General features: G+C 40.5%; 1 protein-coding gene across 1 annotated transcript in view; it reads right to left on the bottom strand.

The window, feature by feature from the left end:
- The window catches only part of B4GALNT2 (beta-1,4-N-acetyl-galactosaminyltransferase 2 (SID blood group)), a gene marked incomplete at both ends in the record, with an annotated part of 54,096 nt that overhangs the window by 1,934 nt on the left and 37,486 nt on the right, over window positions 1-14,676 (bottom strand). The window contains 4 exon segments of the mRNA XM_082861585.1: window positions 976-1,116; window positions 1,768-1,955; window positions 13,192-13,278; window positions 14,313-14,493. Coding sequence (XP_082717711.1) covers window positions 976-1,116; window positions 1,768-1,955; window positions 13,192-13,278; window positions 14,313-14,493 — 597 coding nt within the window.

Genomic DNA, 14,676 nt, shown 5'->3' with positions numbered 1-14,676 from the left:
CAATCTTAAAAGAGAACTTGTCCTTCACTTCCCCTCTCCCCATTTCTTCCGACCATACAGCTGAGGACCACGAAGATGGACAAACAACGGGGAAGGAAGCTGGTCCAGGATGACCCTGGAAGGAGAGTCGAGTGCCAGCTTGCATTCTTACACGGGTGGGAACTGCACCTTCTATGTCATTTATGCTATTGTGATTGGGTCTCTAGAGACATCCTAGTCAAGTCAGATGCTTTGGGGACTGTCCACCTGGAGTATGAAGTAACTGTGGTCACTGTGCTACTTCTTATACATTTTCTTTCTTTTTAACAGCTATATTGAGATATCTTTGACATATTAAAATTGTATATATTTAAGGTGTACAGCTTGGTGTTTTGATGTATGTATACGTTGTGAAAAGATCACCACACAAGCTAATTCACAAATCCATCACCTCTACCTAGTAATCTCTGCAAATTTCAAGAATACAATGCAGCATTATTAATTACTGTCACCTTTTTCTTCTCTTTTCTATATGTGACTTGACTTTTGATGTTTTTGTTATTTTTTTAATGTCCTTAAGGCCACACAGTCTTTTATAGCCTTGTGCCATTTTCATTTTTGTAACGGTGTGTGACGGCGCCAGAGCCCCGCTCGCTTTCTCTGGCCACTCCAGAGAGGAGGAAGGTAGAAGTAATAAACACACCATTTTAAAAACAGAACAACGGTGAGTTTTGGGCATGGGTGTTGGTGTAATTTGCTCAAAGAAAAGTAAGAACAGAGGCAGAAGTGGAACTCGTGTGTCTGATTCCCGCGTGATGGTCTCAACCCCAGAGCTGTGCTGCATCACCTCCTGCACCGGGCCCTCCCCCGCCCCTTCCGCCCTCCCTTCTCTCTTTCCCTCCTCTTCTTTCGCATACTTCCCTCTCTTCCTTTCTCCTCCCCTTCCCCTCTCACTTGTCAGATTGCAATGGGGTAGAACCAGCAACTCTCCCTTACCACGTCCAGTTCTGTCTTCTCGAGGACATCCACCAGCACCTCAATCTTGGTCTTGTCGTTGAAGAGAAAGTCATCGTCCACCCAGAGAACGTATTTGGTGGTGACCTGAGATATGGCCAGGTTCCTACCAGCAAACCAACCCTATGAGTAGAGTGAGGTTAGATGGTGGCTGCCTGCCCTGCTACATATCAGCGTCACCTGGGAGCTTTCTCAGTTCCCAACAAGCAGGCTGCGCCACAAACAGTGGCTGAGAACCTCTGGGTTAAAGGGAGTCCCTGTCTCAGAGACACTGGGAGAGGGACGCGCTCTCTGGATCAAAGACTTTGGTCTCCCGCCCTTTCCCCTCATGCAGCCTGGAAGCTGTTGGAGGGGGGGACACTCTGGTACGTATAATATCCACTATCCACTTCCTCCTGTGTGTGCTTGAAAGATGGTGCATGGGGGAGAGAGACGCTCCAGCGAGGGGGGAATTATAGGGATGAGAGGTTTCTCTGCTGTTGGACCTGCATGTCAGGAAACCTTAGACTGTCGGACACCTCAAGTCACTAAGAAGGCCCTCAATCAGTTTCCACACCAAGTGTGAGGAGAGGCAGATTAACTACCCTGTTCATGCAGAAAAGGGAGAGTGGCCTGATTTCTCTGTGAATTTGGAATCAGCAAGGGGACTCCCCTCCCATGCCAGGCCCCTGCTGCCTTGGGAGGGCCACTGAAGCAGCCCCATTCAGGGCAGAACCTGACTGTGGGCCCTCTTGTCCCGGGATCCGGGTGTCTCCCCATCTGGGACGGACATACCTTCCCATAAGGCATGGTGTAATACTCCACGTGGCTGTCATTAATTTTCAGGGGCTCCTTGCTGTCATCAGCCACGATCACGGTCAAATCTGGGTAATACTCACGAATGCTCCGGACCATGGTCATGAGCTTGTGGGGACGGAGGAAAGTTTTGGTGGCAATGGTCACCAGGTCTCTGAGCTTCCTCTCTGAGCAAGAAAGGGTAGATGTCAGAGCTCTGTCTTCAGGAAGCCTCACTGTCCTGACTTGCATCATTCTGGGGGCGCATGGGTCGTCTGGTGCGGTGGGGTCAGCTGAAGTTAACGCATGCTGAAAGCTACACCCTCACCTATTGTTGGTGGGTGAATGCAAGAGAACCCGACTGCAGAGCCACTTTTCAGAATGACAGAAATCAGAAATCATTCTATAAACCCTTTTCAGGACATGCTGCAGCATTACCCAGCTTCTCCTGGGTCTGTGGGAGTGAGTGGAAATGAGACAGGGAGACAAGAGTACAGCCATTTTGGAAAAAGACCGGTCTTGGGTAAACACGCCTTGCAAACTAAAGAACAAAGGCCCTGGGGGCCCGAGTCCCAGAGGAAAAAAACCAGACTCACAGGAATAAAAGATTAACTTTATCTCTGTGCCACTAAGAGTATACCTAGTTGCCACAAGACAAGAAGCTCAACTGTAAATTTTCGCCTAATCTGTTCCTGGGCTTTCTTACAGAATATTCTCATGCATTTCTTCCCCCTCACGGAAGGGCTCCCTATTCCTGACAGCCACCATGGAGCCACCCGCTGCTGATCAAAGAAGTTGGATGATTTCTGGAAATTATCCGTGATCATGAGACAAACCTCCCTTTTGTTATAAAAGCAACTCTCCCCTTCTACTCGAGGAGTTGTCACTCTTTTCCCGCCTTCTCTCTCTCTCTCTCTCTTTTAAAAAATTTTTGAATTTTATTTTATTTTTTATACAGAAGGTTCTTATTAGTTATCCATTTTATACGTATTAGTGTATACATGTCAATCCCAATCTCCCAATTCATCCCACCACCACCACCCCCCCGCCACTTGGTGTCCATACATTCGTGCTCTACATCTGTCTCTATTTCTGCCCTGCAAACCGATTCATCTGTACCATTCTTCTAGGTTCCACATATATGCATTAATATACGATATTTGTTTTTCTCTTTCTGACTTACTTCACTCTGTATGACAGTCTCTAGATCCATCCACATCTCTACAAATGACCCAATTTCGTTCCTTTTTATGGCTGAGTAATATTGCATTGTATATATGTACCACATCTTCTTTATCCATTCATCTGTCGATGGACACTTAGGTTGCTTCCATGTCCTGGCTATTGTAAATAGAGCTGCTCTTTCTGAATTATGGTTTTCTCAGGGTATATGCCCAGTAGTGGGATTGCTGGGTTGTATGGTAGTTCTATTTGTAGTTTTTTAAGGAACCTCCATACTCTTCTCCATAGTGGCTGTATCGATTTACATTCCCACCAACAGTGCAAGAGGGTTCCCTTTTCTCCACACCCCCTCCAGCATTTGTTGTTTGTAGATTTTTTGATGATGCCCATTCTAACTGGTGTGAGGTGACACCTCATTGTAGTTTTGATTTGCATTTCTCTAATAATTAGTGATGTTGAGCAGCTTTTCATGTGCCTCTTGGCCATCTGTATGTCTTCTTTGGAGAAATGTCTATTCAGGTCTTCTGCCCATTTTTGGATTGGGTTGTTTGTTTTTTTAATATTGAGCTGCATGAGCTATTTATATATTTTGGAGATTAATCCTTTGTCTGTTGATTCGTTTTGCAAATATTTTCTCCCATTCTGAGGGTTGTCTTTTCCTCTAGTTTATGGTTTCCTTTGCTGTGCAAAAGCTTTTAAGTTTCATTAGGTCCCATTTGTTTATTTTTGTTTTTATTTCCATTACTCTAGGAGGTGAGTCAAAAAAGATCTTGCTGTGATTTATGTCAAAGAGTGTTCTTCCTATGTTTGCCTCTAAGAGTTTCATAGTGCCCGGTATTACATTTAGGTCTCTAATGCATTTTGAGTTTATTTCTGTGTATGGTGTTAGGGAGTATTCTAATTTCATTCTTTTACATGTAGCTGTCCATGTTTCCCAGCACCACTTATTGAAGAGACTGTCTTTTCCATTGTATATCCTTGCCTCCTTTGTCATAGATTAGTTGACCATAGGTGCGTGGGTTTATCTCTGGGCTTTCTATCCTGTTCCATTGAACTATATTTCTGTTTTTGTGCCAGTACCATATTATCTTGATTACTGTAGCTTTGTAGTATAGTCTGAAGTCAGGGAGTCTGATTCCTCTAGCTCCATTTTTTTCCCTCAAGACCACTTTGGCTATTCGGGGCCTTTTATGTCTCCATACAAATTTTACAATTTTTTGTTCTAGTTCTGTAAAAAATGCCATTGGTAATTTGATAGGGATTGCACTGAATCTGTTGATTGCTTTGGGTAGTATAGTCATTTTCACAATACTGATTCTTCCAATCCAAGAACACGGTATATCTTTCCATCTGTTTGTATCATCTTTAATTTCTCTCATCAGTATCTTATAGTTTTCTGCATACAGGTCTTTTGTCTCCATAGGTAGGTTTATTCCTAGGTATTTTATTCTTTTTGTTGCAGTGGTAAATGGGAGTGTTTCCTTAATTTCTCTTTCAGATTTTTCATCATTAGTGTATAGGAATGCCAGAGATTTCTGTGCATTAATTTTGTATCCTGCAACTTTACCAAATTCATTGATTAGCTCTAGTAGTTTTCTGGTGGCATCTTTAGGATTCTCTATGTATAATATCATGTCGTCTGCAAACAGTGACAGTTTTACTTCTTCTTTTCCAACTTGAATTCCTTTTATTTCTTTTTCTTCTCTGACTGCCATGGCTAGGACTTCAAAAATTATGTTGAATAATAGCGGTGAGAGTGGACATTCTTGTCTTGTTCCTGATCTTAGAGGAAATGCTTTCAGTTTTTCACCATTGAGAATGATGTTTGCTGTGGGTTTGTCATATATGGCTTTTATTATGTAGAGGTAGGTTCCCTCTATGCCCACTTTCTGGAGAGTTTTTATCACAACTGGGTGTTGAATTTTGTCAAAAGCTTTTTCTGCATCTATTGAGATGATCATATAGTTTTTTTCTTCAATTTGTTAATATGGTGTATCACGTTGATTGATTTGCATATATTGAAGAATCCTTGCATCCCTGGGATAAATCCCACTTGATCATGGTGTATGATCCTTTTAATGTGCGGTTGGATTCTGTTTGCTAGTATTTTGTTGAGCATTTTTGCATCTATATTCATCAGTGATATTGGTCTGTAATTTTCTTTTTTTATAGTATCTTTGTCTGGTTTTGGTATCAGGGTGATGGTGGCCTCATAGAATGAGTTTGGGAGTGTTCATTCCTCTGCAATTTTTTGGAAGAGCTTGAGAAGGATGGGTAATAGCTCTTCTCTAAATGTTTGATAGAATTCACCTGTGAAGCCATCTGGTCCTGGTCTTTTGTTTGTTGGAAGATTTTTAATCACAGTTTCAATTTCATTACTTGTGATTGGTCTATTTATATTTTCCATTTCTTCCTGGTTCAGTCTTGGAAGGTTACACCTTTCTAAGAATTTGTCCATTTCTTCCAGGTTGTCCATTTTATTGGCATACAGTTGCTTGTTGTAGTCTCTGAGGATGCTTTGTATTTCTGCAGTGTCTGTTGTAACTTCTCCTTTTTCATTTCTAATTTTATTGATTTGAGTCCTCTCCCTCTTTTTCTTGATGAGTCTGGTTAATGGTTTATCAATTTGGTTTATCTTCTCAAAGAACCAGGTTTTAGTTTTATTGATCTTTGCTATTGTCTTCTTTGTTTGTATTTCATTTATTTCTGCTCTGATCTTTATAATTTCTTTCCTTCTAATAACTTGCGTTTTGTTTGTTCTTCTTTCTCTAGTTGCTTTAGGTGTAAGGTTAGATTGTTTATTTGAGATTTTTCTTGTTTCCTGAGGTAGGCTTGTATTGCTGTAAACTTCCCTCTTAGAACTGCTTTTGCTGCATCCCATAGGTTTTGGATCATCATGTTTTTGTTGTCATTTGTCTCTAGGTATTTTTTGATTTCCTCTTTGATTTCTTCAGTGGTCTCTTGGTTATTTAGTAACATATTGTTTAGCCTCCATGTGTGGTTTTTTTTTTTACGTTTTTTCCCTGTAATTGATTTCTAATCTCATAGCGTTGTGGTCAGAAAAGATGCTTGATATGATTTCAGTTTTCTTAAATTTACTGTGGCTTGATTTGTGACCCAAGATGTGATCTATCCTGGAGAATGTTCCATGTGCACTTTAGAAGAAAGTGTAATCTGCTGTTTCTGGATGGAATGTTTTATAAATATCAATTAAATCTATCTGGTCTGTTGTGTCATTTAAAACTTGTGTTTCCTTATTAATTTTCTGTTTGGATGATCTGTCCATTGGTTTAAGTGAGGTGTTAAAGTCCCCCACTATTATTGTGTAACTGTCGATTTCCTCTTTTATAGCTGTTAGCAGTTGCCTTATGTATTGAGGTGCGCCTATGTTGGGTGTATATATATTTATAATTGTTACATCTTCTTCTTGGATTGATCCCTTGATCATTATGTAGTGTCCTTCCTTGTCTCTTGTCACATTCTTTATTTTAAAGTCTATTTTATCTGATAGGAGTATTGCTACTCCAGCTTTCTTTTGATTTCCATTTGCATGGAGTATCTTTTTTCATCTCCTCACTTTCAGTCTGTATGTGTCCCTAGGTCTGAAGTGGGTTTCTTGTAGGCAGCATATATATGGGTCTTGTTTTTATATCCATTCAGTGAGCCTGCATCTTTTGCTTGGAGCATTTAAGCCACTCATGTTTAAGGTAATTATTGATATGTATGTTCCTTTGACCATTTTCTTAATTGCTATGGGCTTGTTTTTGTAGGTCCTTTTCTTCTCTTGTGTTTCCCACTTAGAGAAGTTCCTTTAGCATTTGTTGTAGAGCTGGTTTGGTGGTGCTGAATTCTCTTAGCTTTTGCATGTCTGTCGAATCTGAATGAGATCCTTGCTGGGTAGAGTAATCTTGGCTGTAGGTTCTTCCCTTTCATCACTTTAAATGTATCATGCCACTCCCTTCTGGCTTATAGAGTTTCTGCTGAGAATCAGATGTTAACCTTATGGGAGTTCCCTTATATGTTATTTGCCATTTTTCCCTTGCTGCTTTCAATAATTTTTCTTTGTCTTTAATTTTTGTCAGTTTGATTACTATGTGTCTCAGCATGTTTCTCCCAGGGTTTATCCTGTATGGGACTCTCTGCACTTCCTGGACTTGGGTGGCTATTTCCTTTCCCATGTTAGGGAAGTTTTCGACTATAATCTCTTCAAATATTTTCTCGGGTCCTTTCTCTCTCTTTTCTCCTCTGGGTCCCCTATAATGCAAATGTTGTTGGCTTTAGTGTTGTCCCAGAGGTCTCTTAGGCTGTCTTCATTTCTTTTCATTCTTTTTTCTTTATTCTGTTCTGCAGCAGTGAATTCCACCATTCTGTCTTCCAGGTCATGTATCTGTTCTTCTGCCTCTGCTATCCTGCTATTGATTCCTTCTAGTGTCGTTTTCATTTCATTTATTGTATTGTTCACCTCTGTTTGTTTGCTCTTTAATTCTTCTACGTGCTTGTTAAACATTTCTTGCATCTTCTCGATCTTTGCCGCCATTCTTTTTCCAAGGCCCTGGATCATCTTCACTATCATTATTCTGAATTCTTTTTCTGGAAGGTTGCCTATCTCCACTTCATTTAGTTGTTTTTCTGGGGTTTTATCTTGTTCCTTCATCTGGTACTTAGTCCTCTGCCTTTTCATTTTGTCTATCTTTCTGTGAATATGGTTTTCATTCCACAGGCTACAGGATTGTAGTTCTTGCTTCTGCTGTCTGCCTTCTGGTGGATAAGGCTGTCCGAGAGGCTTGTCTCCTGCCTTCTCTCTTGTGCACAAACTATCTCTTTTAATAAAAAGCTCTGCGTGCCTAAGAGTCTTGCAGAAGTGATATTCATTTCTATGGTATTGCTGCTGCCCAAGAATCTGGAAAGGGCTCAGTAACAGAAAGTGTCAAGTAAGTCATGTTCAAGAGCATGGCAAATGAATCCTCTCCTACCTTTTCTCTTCTCAGGCCACATGATAAGTTTGGTTCTTTTGTTATAGTAAAGAGAGAATCAGGGGCCTGAATTACCATAGGAGGTGGTCAAGGTAGGGGACTCCCAGCCAAGTTGGTGGTATAGAATTTTGCTTTGAAATTCCATATTGTTCCAAACACATAGCAATGATAAAGAAAAATGCAGACATAGCTGTGCTCAAAAATAGACAACATTTCTTCCAAGAACAGATATCAACAGCTGTGAGCAGAGCTGGAGCTGGGCTTACAGCAATCTGAGGTCAGAACAGCAGAGGAGGCTGGGAGGCCAAGTCTGAGTGTTTTAATGGAATAAAAGTGTCTCATAAGGTATGTGGGTCCACAGCCAGGCTTTTTGCTAGAAGCCACACACTGAAGCCAGGCTGCACTCCCTCCATCTCTCACCACATACTACCTGCTGGGCAAGGAACCCCAAACATCCATCATCCCTGTACACAACTCTGGGTGCGGAGATGACACCACATCACAGCCAAGCCCTGTACCAAGCCACCCTCAGGCCCAGCAACTGGCTCTTCAGTGATGCCAGTATCACTAGGGAACAAGGAACCCAACACTCCGGTATGAAATGATGGAGTAGGAATCTTGGGCTACTGGGAATAGAAGCAATTGTAAAGCTGTGAGATGGGAACAAATCAGGAGACAGAGAGAGAGAAAAGAGGGAGAAAGAAGGAGAGAGGAGAAAACAAAACAAACAAGCAAAAGCCTCCTACTCAAGATGAGCCACCAGCAAAAATTCCAAGACACTCAAAGAAAACTACAACCAGCAAATCGACCCTGCACAGTGTGTATCTACCACTCTAGATAGACAAAATCATAGAGGAAGCTGAAAAGGATTTAAAATGAGAATGTTTAAACTCTTTAAAGTGACAAATCACAGAATCACCTATATGAAAAAGAAAATATGGAACAAAAACAGGCATAAATGAAACGAGAATATTTAGATATGAAACCAACTTAAAATTACTGAAGATAAATGTAAAGAACCAAAAGGGAGACCTGACTTCAGATATTTAAAATTTTTTAACAAACATAAGAGAATGCTATGAACAGCTCTATGACAGAAAAAAAAGTAGGCAATTTACATCAAATTTAAGACAACTTTACAGAAACATTTAAAAAATTGACTCAATGTACATACAGATCAATAACCATTAAAGACAAAGAACTGATAGTTTTAAATTTCTTCCCTTTCTCTCACTCCTTCCCATCCACATTCCCGTCCTTAACCACCTTCCCCAAAACTTGGACCAAAAAAAAAAAAAAAAAAAGACATAAGGATCAGATAAGTTGTAATAAAACTCCAAGAGACGTATTATTCTTATTTTATTACAATTCACTTCAGCAAACAGTGAAAAAAGGAAAGCTATCCAACTTGTCTTACAAGACTTATATAATATTGACAACAAAACTGGGCAAGGACATTACAGGAAAAAATAGTCTCAGTTTTGAATACAGGTGCAAGAATCCTATATAAAATTTCATCAAATTTAATTCAGCATTTAATCAACTAATACATTGCAATCAAGATGGGTTTATTCCAGAAATACAGGAACAATTTCAACAGCAGGAAATCAATAATGTAAGTCACTACATAAACCCAATTAAAGGAGAAAAATTATTTCAATGGGTACAGACAATTTATCTGATAAAGTTCAATACTCATTCATATAAAAACTCTCTGCAAGGAAATAGAAAGTAGAAATAGAAAAATTCTTAGCAGCAGTAATAGAAGGAAAGGGACTTCCCTGGTGGTCCAGAGGTTAAGACTTTGCCTTCCAATGCAAGGGGTGCAGGTTCAATCCCTAGTCGAGGAGCTAAGACCCCACATGCCTCACAGCCAAAAAACCAAAACATAAAACAGAAGCAATATTGTAACAAATTCAATAAAGACTTTAAAAAAATGGTCCACATCAGAAATAGAAGGAAAGAAGGAAACTTTCTTACCCTGACACATCTACCACACTCCTACCCAGCAAACATGAATGGTAGAGCATTCGAATGTTCTTAAACTCAGGAACAAGCAAAAGTGCCTGCTACCACTGCTATCATTCAACACTGTACTGCAGATTTTAGCAAAATGCAGTAAGACAAGAAAACTAAACAAATGATAAGAACTGGAAAAGAAGAGACAAAAATTATTATTTGTTCAAGAGATTCTGTTAAAAACGATCACTAATATGAGTGCAAGAATGATGCTGCTTGTGTAACTTCAGCATTCAAAAATCACTAATGTCCTATATACCAACAGCAACCAATTAAAATGTAGAAGAAAAAGATCCAATTTATAAAAGCAATAAGAAATATAAAGTACCTAAGACTAAATCCAATGAAGTGTGCAATTCCTTTACAAATAAAACTAGAAAATAAATTATTGAAGAACCTATGAAGAGACTATGACATGGAGATTATAACATGGAATGGTATACCAGATTCATGGTTGGGAATATTCAACTTCATAAAACTGTCAATTCATCTCTAATTAATCTACAAATTCTATGAAATTCTCATCAAAATCTCAAGGGATTTTGGAGGATCTTGATGAGCTGATGCCAAAACGCTAATGAAAAAGTAAAAGACCAAGAAGGGCTGAGAAAAGTTTGCTAAATGAAATACAGTCATCCTGAAGTATAGAATTTATCCCCACTAGATACAAAACCTGTTATAAAGTGTATGGAAACATTATGGAATGAGCCCAAGGATAAATAGATCGATGTGACCTAAGAAAGGTTCAGACCCCTGCATGCATGAAAGTGGGTGTGTGAACGGCTGGCTGTACGAGCAGTAGGCGGCTGCACCACTAGGTCTGTGGTGGTGGGACAACAGGCTCTCCATACACAAAAAATTAGGTCCTCTTCACATGCCACACATAAGTATCTAAATGTAAGAACCAAACATGTGCAACTTTTGAAAAAAATAGAGGAGAGTATCTTTATGGCTCCAACGTAGGGAAGAATTTCTTTTTTTTTTTTTTTTTGTGGTACACGGGCCTCTCACTGTTGTGGCCTCTCCCGTTGCGGAGCACAGGCTCCGGACGCGCAGGCTCAGCGGCCATGGCTCACGGGCCCAGCCGCTCCGCGGCACGTGGGATCTTCCCGGACCGGGGCACGAACCCGTGTCCCCTGCATCGGCAGGCGGACTCTCAACCACTGCGCCACCAGGGAAGCCCGGGAAGAAGTTCTTGAATAAGGCACAAAAAGCAAAAGATAGAAAACAACGAATCAATTCTATTAAAGGATAAAGCTTTTAATAACAAAAGACCCTGAAGCAAAATCAAAAGACAAGCCATGGACTGACAAAAGGTCAGAAACTAGAACTTCATGCCATACAATGTAACTTTTATGAGAAGTTCAAAAATGCATTGTACCACACTGTATATGCTGTGTGTGTGTGTGTGTGTGTGTGTGTGTGTGTGTACACATGTGTAAGAATAGAAATCTACATATTAAAATGTACAAAAACAGGGAAAAGAAAGATCATGACTGCTGGAAGAAGGGAGGGGAAGAAGATTGTGGTGATTTCCATTTTATTGGTAACACTTTATCTTTAAACAAATCTGAAGCCAGAAAGGGTTTTTTTGTGAACTCCTTGTACTTATTTCTTTTATTTTTGAGATAGTTATGATGTTAAGCCCATACTTTAAATCCCTCTCCACAGATATTTAATACTATTACTTTAAAATAACAATTTATATTTTGAAAAGAATCTATTTGAATAGATTACATTTTGAATATATAGGTAATACAGTAAAAAAATGTCAACTGTTCAAAATCCTAAATGTATTGAAAGTTATACCATGAAAATACTTCTTCCCATCCCTGTTCCCAACTACTTGGTTTCTTCCCAGGAGTTTACCAGTATTACTAATTTCTTGTTTATTTTTCTGTAATCAAGCAGTTATGTCTTCTTTCCCCCTTTCTTTTTACAGAAAAGGTAGCTTACTCTTTACTCTTTTCTGTACATCTTGGAAAGCATTTTGAATCAGAATAAAAACCTTCCTGCTCCTGTTTTCCTCCTCCATCCTTCTGAATGGCACTGCGTGGCATTTCATTATACCGATGGACCACACTTGATTTAACCCGTGCCTCCCACTTTTAAGGTTTTTGGCATTGCAAACAATGCTGCAATAAATACCTTCAAACAAATGTCATTTCACACAGATGTAAGCATCTTAGGATAATTTCTAGAAGCCACATGATAAGTGGCTGGACCAAAGCACATATACGTTTAAAATGCTGATAGGACTTCCCTGGCGGTGCAGTGGTTAAGAATCTGCACTTCCACTGCAGGGGGCACGGGTTCCATCCCTGGTCAGGGAACTAAGATACGGCTCGCAGTTTATATTTCCCCACTCTTCCAACACAATATGAATGTAGTTTTCATTTGCACTTTTCTTAGCATGAAATTGAGCATGTATTTTAATGGCTAAAAGTATTCTTGAATTTAACTTTTTGTGAATTGGCTTATTCTTTTCTTATTGTTCTTTTCTTATTCATGTTCTTTTCTTATTGATTCACAAGTGCTCTTAAGTAAAATTAGACCTTTGACTTTAATGTGTGTTGACAATATTTTTTCCCAATTCATCCTTTGTCATTTGACTTTGCATATGGTAAGTTTCTGTCATAAAAACATTAAAAATTGTTATGTATTTTATGTTTTTAGTCTTTTCCTTATGGCCCGTGGGTTTTGTGTCATATTTAGAAAAGCATTATACGCCAAAGTTTTTATTAATTAATTAATTTACTTGGCTGTGCCACACAGCATGCGGGATCTTAGTTCCCGGACCAGGGATTGAACTCATGCCCCTGCAGTGGAAACACAGAGTCCTAACCACTGGACTGCCAGGGAAGTCCCTCCAAAGTTATTTTTAAACTCCACGTTTTTTTCTAGTACTTCAAAAAAAATAGATATTTGCCTATTTGGAATTTATCTTGGTATGAGCTGTGAGATAGATTCAACTTGTTCTTTTCCACATAGTTACACAGTTATCCTGCATGATTTCTTAAATAATCCATCTTTTCTCCCTTTAATTTGAAAAGCTACCTTTATCACATGGTAAACTATCAACATGTCTATTTCTAGATTTCTAATTTGATTCCATTGATGTACATATTCCTGCTCTAGTACCACTCTATCTTTATAATTATTCTTCTCCTCCATCTCAGATGGGATCCCTTCTGAATCTCACCAATATTCTATAGGACCCACCATGAAGCCCCAGAGACAAGGGCCTTACCTGGTCCAGGATCATATAACTTGGGCATAACAGGAAGGCGGATGGTCACTGGAAACTTGGCCACTAAGGACTTGGACTCCAGACTCACTGGAGAGAGAAATAAGGTCAGGTTGGGTGCACTGTGTCTGGGTCACTCCCCACGCTGCCCGGGAAGCCGACGGGATGCGGGAGTGGACTGGGGGAATGAGACTGAGGACCGCATAGTCTATGGCAGTGTGGCTCATAACCTGCTGTGCATCCCTGGGGCAACCTGCTGATCACCTCCAAAACTCACGTTTCCTCCCCGTAAGAATCTGTTGGGTAAAGTGGGCTTGGAATCAGAGGAATGGATTAAATTTGACTTTGCCTTGTTATCTGAAATTCCTTGGATAAATCACTTCACCTCCTTCTCCATCTACAAAAGCAAGATAATACTACCTGCCCCATTTTATACCTCACAGGGTCATTTTGTGATAAGAAACGTTTGAAAATCTGAAGGTGAAGAGAACTTTGCCTCTAGTTTGTGCTCATGGGAAATCTGTCCCACACTTCATTTTTTCTGTTGGTGTCCTGGGAATGCATCCTGTGTAGCTGCTCAAAATGGGAATGGGTGCCTTGAATTCAACCAGAAAGAAACTGGGGCTGCCCTGCCGGTGGCAGGAGTTGTTCTCCCAGGAATTCTGGGGATGGGAATGGGGACTGGGATGGGAGGAGGAAAACAAAGCCACTGACCTGGGGGCTTCTAGTTCCCCATATCCATCTTTCCTGTTAGTGCCCAGGACAAAATACTGATGCATAGACTGCCCCCCATCTACTGCAGCCAACATCTTCAGGTTTGCTTGCTACCAAGAATGAGGAACAGAACTGGATGGTTTCTAGGGACACAGCATGAATGATCTGTCTTCATGGAGAGTCGAGCAGGCATTTTGCCTGTCCTTTCCTTTGAGTCACTCTATGTGGTCAATGGCAACGTGGGGGATAGCACTGGGTACAGTAATTGGGAAGTTAGGTGTTTAGAGTTAGAAACAGGAGCTAGAGAGGCAGGCTTCCTGGAGGAGGAAGACTTTGAGGGCCTGATGGTGTTTTTCTGGGTCCCTAAGCATTTTGGACAGGTCCCTAAGCATCCAAGGACAGCCTCTCACCTACATCCACCCTGCAGCGCTGATACTCTGTGCTTGTGTATGTCACGTGCTGGAGTATGAAATTCAAAAGCTTCTGGTTACTGGTCGAAATGTTCAGCTGCTTCTGGCCTCTGCCCTGTACCACACTGTCTGGGATGTCAGCGAGGGTGTTCAGTGTCCCCAGAGAAGCTGTCAGGGTGACCTAGGGTGGATGAGATAGAAAGATGAAATGCAAAGAACAGCACATACCCAGAATGGCCAGTAGGGAGCAGAGTGCATAAACACGAGAGGAGAAGGATCACGGGTGCCCCTGAAACCTAGGGTCTGGCTCTGCGGTTGCTGCCCCAGCCCCAGTAAAGAAGAATCAAGTTCTAGGACCTGGTGT

The sequence above is a fragment of the Leucopleurus acutus genome (genome assembly GCF_964270905.1).
Source record: "Leucopleurus acutus genome assembly, chromosome: 19".
NCBI classification, from domain to species: Eukaryota; Metazoa; Chordata; class Mammalia; order Artiodactyla; family Delphinidae; genus Leucopleurus; species Leucopleurus acutus.
The sequence above is the reverse complement of the archived record's forward strand: the minus strand, read 5'-3'. Positions and strand labels throughout refer to the sequence as shown.